Genomic DNA, 7,775 nt, shown 5'->3' with positions numbered 1-7,775 from the left:
TATTATTATTATTATTATTATTATCCCCAGAAAAAAACATGTAATTAGTTGAGGCATCAGTATTGGTATTGGTGATACTGGCCTTCATTCATAGTACTTAGTAAAAATATAATTAAATATTTAAATATGTAAAATATTGTCTTTATGTTATCTCCATATTCATTTAGAGATTCTATGCGAAAATATTTAGAAATCTGTTGGATTATTTAGTTTTTTATCATAAACATATCATATATATTTAGCAATTAATTTTTTGGAAGGCAAATTTCATATGCAAAACATTCCAATGTAATTTCAAAAATGGATTTTATGAAATTGGCAAGACTTTTGATAATATATGTGAACTTGCTGATTTTTGTACTTAAAAATAAAAAATAAAACAGTTTGCATATAATATTTTTTAAAATTACATTTTGTAATTAAATGCACCAAAAATACATTTTAAAAACAGTGTTTTTCTACGCATATTCAAAAATGCCACGCACAAACTTCTGTGAATTTTGAAGACGCAAATGAATCGCTTAATCTCATTCACTTTTGAACCACTTCACAGATGAAATCAACTGAAATGTGCATTTTCAACTGATTTGCAGAAATTAATTACAGAGTGTATTAAAAACATTGGAATTATGTCAGTTTATATCGGCGGCAAAATCATAGTGAATCATCATCATGATATTCGACATATTGTCAGGCTCTAGAAGCACAAAATCTAAACACCTGTGTAGTTCCTGTCTCTCTATCTGTCTTTGATGCGGCTCGTGAGGAGCTCCTGGATACATGCGTATGGCAGGGGAATCGATCAGCCTCCCTATTGTTGCCATGGCAACCGCGGCCTGGCTCGACACAGTCATATTTTTGACTTACATAGTCAACGCCTTGTGGCTCTGATACCATCAGTGTAATGTTTGATCTACTGTTTTATCATATATACCAGGGTTCCTCAAATCTTACCCTGGAGGTCCAATGCGCTGCAGAGTTTAGCTCCAACCCTGATCAAACTCAGCTACCTGTGATTGTCTAATGATCCTGAAGACATTGATTAGCATGCTCAGGTGTGTATGATTAGGGTTAGAGCTAAACTCTGCAGGAAAGTGGATCTCGTGGGCCAGATTTGAGGATCCCTGATATAGACCCATTTTAAAAGCCTTCGGGAAAGCTGTTAATTAACAATGAAGGTAGTTTGTCATATTTGCGTATTGTCAACATCTCTAGTAAGACATTCATTCATACAGAATGGTTCAAATCTGTTTTGCCATTACCACAATCAGGTTTAACACAGAAAATTGAAATCATGTGCAGGTAATAAGGATACAAGCGTTCTCCCAAACTCTCACACGTCTCCATAAATAGCTAAACATCTCGGTTCTCCATGGATACGGTGACCTCATTCGGATCTGTGAACGCATTTATTCTGTCAACGTGTGAACTCGTGTTAATGATATTTTTGATTTTGTAGCTGTGTGGTAGACACTGTCTCGCTTCCTTTAAGGACTTTCTCCTTTCCTTCATCTGCCCGGGTGAGAGTAAATTACACTTGCGCAGAGGATCGGAAAACACCGAGCTTTAGCTATATTTAGCTGTGCTGAAGATGAAAAGTACTTTGATGTTTGAAATTCTGAAAAAAATTAAATAAAATCTCTCTGACTCAGCTGTCTGCTATGACATAACAGAGGGAAGGCGTCTTGATATGAAAGTAATCAGTCCCACCAGGATTTCAGTATATTTTTGTGTTTTTTGCGATCAAATCTCGTGGCAGTAATTTCCAGAATTTTGTGGAAAATTAATAATTAGGATACTACAAAAACAAACTACTAAACCAAACAAAAAGCTTGTTTATTTTCATGTCTTACCAAATTCTGACAAATTAAAAAAACAAGATATAGTTACTTTGTCATTTAATTTAATTTTTGTTATTAAAAATAAGAACAAAGAAGCTAATACAGCGAGAATGGAGTTCTTTATCGTCTTTTTTTTTCTCATGCATGCATGTTTCATTGTTACACATAAGTAGTACTGTGCTTTTGTAATTATTTTGTGGTTAAATTGTGAATTATGCAAGATTGCAAAAAAAACTGACATTTTGCTGATTCCACGATCACAGAATTGCGAAAACTAGAGGGACTGATTAATATGATGAATCTTATATATTTATGTTTAAATACCAACGCTTGTAAGCCAATAATTATTTCTATATTAAGGTCAATAACCGATAAATAGCCGATGTTACAATTCTATGCTATTTTTTCAAAATAAATAAAATTGCCCCCCAATAAGCCGATAATTATGTCTATATTAAGCCCAGTAAAGGCGGGCGTACACGGTACGATTCTCAAGGTCGGAACATCGTGAGCTCTGGCACATGTCACAATTAAGTTTATCCGAAAATCGTATGGAGGCAGTCACACACGACACGATTTTACAAACTCTGACGTAAGCATTACGTTTCGCGCCATTCATAAAAATATGGATTCTGAGGACAAAATAGTTTTCTTTGTGGCAGGCGGCTTGTGACATCCCAAAAAAAAACAAAGACAAAGGACATGGCAAAGAGAATGGCTGAAAAGCAGAGAAAAGCATGGACTTTCTGTTCTTCATAAAGAACTCGAGGGAGTAGGCCATTTCTGAATTTCTGCTCGTTTTGCCAGAAATAAAACAGGCATATTCATTCATAAAGCTGGCAAATTTGGCACATTCGGAGTAACAAATAAAAAATAAAACTGTATAATTCAACTAAAATTATTATAGACTATATGGTTTTTGTCATATTCTGATTGGTCAACTTCAGATGGATCGCCAAATCGTCTCGTTCAACCACACATACGACAGCATCCGATTTTTTTTGACATGTTTGAAAATTATCGGGAGGATGGGAGGTGCTCGTAACGTCTCGGATCGGCCCGTAATTCTTCTCACACGGAACGAGCCGAGACCATGCGAGCATCTGCGATTTTCTCCCGAGAGAAAAAAATCGCCTGCGAGCTCGTACGACAGCAAAAATCGCACCGTGTACGCCCGCCTTAACCGATAAATTGCCGATATGAAAATTCTATGCAGTTTGTATAAATAGATCAAATTGAGCTGATAATTATTTCTATATTAAAGCCAATAACGATAAATAGCCGATGTTACAATTCTATACTATTATGTCTAAATAAATAAAATTGCCCCCCCCCCAAATAAGCCCATAATTATTTCTATATTGAGGCCAATAACCAATGTTACAATTCTATACTATTTTGTCTAAATACATAAAATTGTCAACAAAAAAATCTGCCTTTTTAAATGCTACAAAATGTGAATTTTGTGTCTTATTTTCTCATTCATGCATGTTTATAACTATTTTGCTATTATTCTGTGGTTATATTGCAAATTATGCGGGATAGCAAAAAAAAATATTTTTTTTTGTATTATGTATTTAGATTTAAATACCAATGGTGATAAGCTGACAACAGTTTTTATGTAATGGCCTATAACCGATAAATAGGCGATATTATGATTCAAGAAAAAAAAAAACTACTAAAAACTAAAATCAAACTTTAGAAAATGCTAAAGTGAATTTAGGCATCACAACATTATAATGTACAATATGAAAAATTTATATTACAAAATGGATAACATTAATTGTTCTGTCATCTTGCAGACAGTGTTCCAGAAGACCTGAACGAGCCTTTCTACAGGGACCAGTATGAGCAGGAGCACCTGAAGCCTCCGGTGGTGGGCCTGCTGCTGTCAGCTGAGCTGTACTGCCGAGCAGGGAGTCTGATTTTAAAGAGCGATGCTGTCAAACCTCTGCTGGGTCATGACGCTGTCATCCAGGCTCTGGCTCAGAAGGGCCTGTATGTCACCGACCAGGAGAGACTGGTGACCGAGAGAGACCTGCAGAAGAAACCCATTCAGATGGTGAGAGAACCTGCCCTTTTCACGTGTTTCATTTACACGCTGATTGTATTTCACTGACATCTGGCACAAGTGGATCTTGGATATTTTGCATAAATGGCAAAAAACACTATCAGATTTTTTTTACATCCAATTCAGACCACTTTCGAATGTGTTTAATGTCACTTATCTGACCAACGACTTCAGATAAAGCCCATTCTTTAATGGCTCACTAAAACAAACTGTGATTTGTCAATTTACATGTTGGTCAGACAAATCTTTTCTGTCACTCCTGATCCTGTATGTTTATAATTCGGCTTTAATTAGAAATACTAGTAGGGATGCATTGATATTAAACATTTTGGCTGATACCAATAAGCCTATGAATTATCAATTGATAAATGACTGCTATTAAATTTAATTCTATGCAATCTTGTCTATATAATTGCTACAAATTTAAAATGCTACAAATGAAAATCAATCGTTTTAAATGCTACAAATTAATTTTGGCATCATAACATTAAAGTATTGAGATTTTCTGTTTTTAAAAATTAAGTGTTATTTTTGTATTATTTATATTATATTTATATAGTATTTAATAATGTTGAATTAATTACAGATATCTATGTGACTATTTTTTTTAAACGATTGACAGCTCTTTTTTAAAAATTAACAATTTTGGCTTTGTGGTTTTGTCATTTTTATTATTATTATGTTTTAATATTTCAATTTAGCTATAATTTCGGTTTAGGGTTTTCTTTTTCAGTTTAAGTGTTTAAGCTAACATTTATGTTTCATTTTTATTTATTTATTTTATTTATTTATGGTTTATTTTATTTCAGCATTATTTACAAAAACAAAATATATTTTTAATCATTTTAGTTACCGATAACAACACTGCTTTCAGTGAGCGACAGATGATGACAAAACTAATCTAAATGCAAAAACAGAAGAAATATGCATGAACAATTAAATTAATCAATTAAATATCAACCAATATGCTGCAGATATATCCTGTACCCCTAGGAATACATCAGGATTGGATAGACATCTTATAAATCTCTCTCTGTTTTAAGTCCTTTATCTTGTCAGTTTTCACATTGTTTAATTGAAGATGTATTTCAGGCTCATAGCATCTGCTTTAAAGATATAAAGAGTTCTGTTGTTGTGTGAGCAACTTCTTGTTGATGTTTAATTACCGCACTGCTGTTTGCTGTGCCGAACACAAATCATCACAAACGATCTCTGCGCTGCGTGAATAACCATTTTGCATAGTGCCAATAATGATACTAGTAACTATATTCTGTGCTCCCCTTGACAAACTGATTATTGTTATTATGTTAAATGATTACGTCGCTCTGCTGGTTGTTATTTCTTTACAATTTAAAGTCCCCAAGCTATTGTATCTGCATGTAGCCGACTGCATAGCTGCACTCATTGATCCAGGCCTTTACGGCTTGATCTCTATGAACCAATGAATGTTTCAGCACCTCAAACTCAGAGCCCACAAATCCTCATTAGCGTCAGAAAACCGTCCATCTGTCTGCTCGGCTGCAGTAAGCTGCCTGACTACAAGATCTGTCAGTCTTCCCATGCTCCACTTTAACCTGTTTAGCCTGGCACTCTGGGGAGTGAGTTTTTCGGCTTTGTGGCTTTTCCCGTTTTGAGAAAACACTACATTATAAACTGAGTGTAGAAAGGTTTTATTCTTCCACTGGGTTGTTATTGACAGATTTGGACTCTCTGAATGCCGACTGAATCTAGGTTGAATTGACAGCTTTTTCACTTATAACCCTGAAGTTAAACCCCATGTTGGAGCTTTGGCACGGCGATTGGTGCTGATGCAGGTGCCATGGGTTTGAGTCTGGCTTCTGAACTTTCTAAATAAAACACCTATCTACAAACCATTAGTGAAAATTTTGTATTGCGCTGGTCTAGTGTTTTTAAATTATCGGTATGGGTTAATGGTAATGTTCGCTAAACAGTAGCATTTCTTATGGTAGTAATGAGAATGTGACTTGAAAAGTATGAAAGGTACTATTTTTATTTATTACCTTAATTATTAAATAGTTTTAAATTATTCTCAATTTTAGTGATGCACCAAAATGAATTTTCACCGAAACACTGAAACCGAAATTGAAGTTTTGTTTAATGTGCTTTAGCAAACTTAAAAGTGATATTTTTATTAATTTGCTTTAAATTATTCAAACATTTTGAATTATTAGTGAAGCACCAAACATTTTATTTTTATTTATTTATTTACTTTTGTTTAGCAAAACCAAAATTAAACTTTGTGTTTAATGTGACTTTGCGCTTAAAAAACTTGGAAAAACTTAAAAGGTACTAATTTTACTTACTTTACTTTCGTTTTTAGTATTTTAGAAATGTAAAATTATTATTATTATACTGTAAGTGAAGGACCAAAATGTTTGTTTTTTTCTTTTTTTTACAGAAATGCTGAATCCGAAATGAAAGTTTGAATTTAGCCATGAACCAAAAAGAAAATTTTTGTAATTAAATTTGGGTAATTGAGTAGTTGAACTAAGGTGATAAATTAAACCAGTAATAAGTAGTAAGTTCTTTGAGAGGTGACTTGTTGCTGACATTTCAGCCAAACAAGTTCTACATACTTCTACTCTAGCATCGTTTTTGGTCACTGTGAAGTGTGTCCACACAGCTGACATCTTTACTGTTGTACTTCATCCATGTTGTGTGCACAAAATGAACACTGACACATTCAAAACGCATAATCAGTGAAACACTGATTATTCAAAACTGTTCATTTGAATCTTTTTTTTATGTTTCGGAGTTCGGACAAATACTTTCAGTTTCTGTTCATCACTGTTGTTGTTGTTGCATATATTTGCATACATTTAGCCTACTGGCAGTATTAATTACAGTAGTTACTGGTTATCGATATGCACCAAGAACTTTTTAATATCGATCCATCTGTATTAAAAATGCTACATTTAGAGGCCGTCTACTTAGCTTATCTTCTGTTCGTTGGGGATGAAGTTGATGGGACAGTGGTTTGGTTGTGATGACAGTGTCCTGCTGTTTTGGAGAAACTTCCTCACACATTAATAAGGTTTGACTGCACCAATTGAACGACTGCGGCGCTTTACCATCAATAATTCAGCCGGGCTTCTATTTTGGATGTGTGAGAGACAAAACCTGAGAGTTTCGTGAGGTGATCAGAGTTGCATCTGCTTGTGCATTGAAATGTTCTTGACAGTAAAGGGCTTTATCATACACTTTTTTTAAAATCTAAATCTGCTTATAAGGGTTCAAAACAGTCATAATTTAGTTTTACATGACCCTTTTTTTCATTTTCTCTCTGACCTTTATGACCGCATTTCTGCTACTGTACCTTTAAGACTACTACATTTAAAGTATGTGAATGACCTCTCTTGTGATTGGACAGTGATATGTTGATGTGTTTGTAGCTCGGACATCCTTACATTGACATTCTTAGTTTGCGTAAATGGGTTGGATGTACTGCGTAGGAAGTTTTGGAAATGTAACTTTAATTCAAATTCAGACATTTAAGTAAAATCGTATATGGAAAAATTGCTTTATTGCTTTATCATCTCTCTCTCTCCCTCTCTCTCCTGAAGAATCGTATTTGCTCCTGCAGCTGCCGGCCACCCACACACTACCCCGCATTCATTCTACATTATAGACTCACTCAGAAATACATACATATGAACACATACGCAGCTCACACTCTCACCCACATAGTCACGCCACAATGAGAAAAACATTGTTATAATAGCCATTGTGTTCAGGGTTTAATACATTTTATATCAGTCTGGTAGTCAAACAGCACGCATAGATGTGATACAACATGCAGAAAATATATGTGTGTATATATATACAGTATATATATATATATA

General features: G+C 34.3%; 1 protein-coding gene across 1 annotated transcript in view; it reads left to right on the top strand.

Annotated features, from left to right (window-relative positions):
• LOC107586444 (calmodulin-regulated spectrin-associated protein 2-like) overlaps positions 1-7,775 on the top strand; it is a 42,998-nt gene that overhangs the window by 4,699 nt on the left and 30,524 nt on the right. The window contains exon 2 of the mRNA XM_016273812.1: positions 3,644-3,903. Coding sequence (XP_016129298.1) covers positions 3,644-3,903 — 260 coding nt within the window. The remainder of the gene's footprint in view (positions 1-3,643; positions 3,904-7,775) is intronic.

This window comes from Sinocyclocheilus grahami, unplaced genomic scaffold, assembly GCF_001515645.1.
Source record: "Sinocyclocheilus grahami isolate Dianchi unplaced genomic scaffold, SAMN03320097.WGS_v1.1 scaffold81.1, whole genome shotgun sequence".
In the NCBI taxonomy this organism is placed as follows: domain Eukaryota; kingdom Metazoa; phylum Chordata; class Actinopteri; order Cypriniformes; family Cyprinidae; genus Sinocyclocheilus; species Sinocyclocheilus grahami.
The sequence above is the reverse complement of the archived record's forward strand: the minus strand, read 5'-3'. Positions and strand labels throughout refer to the sequence as shown.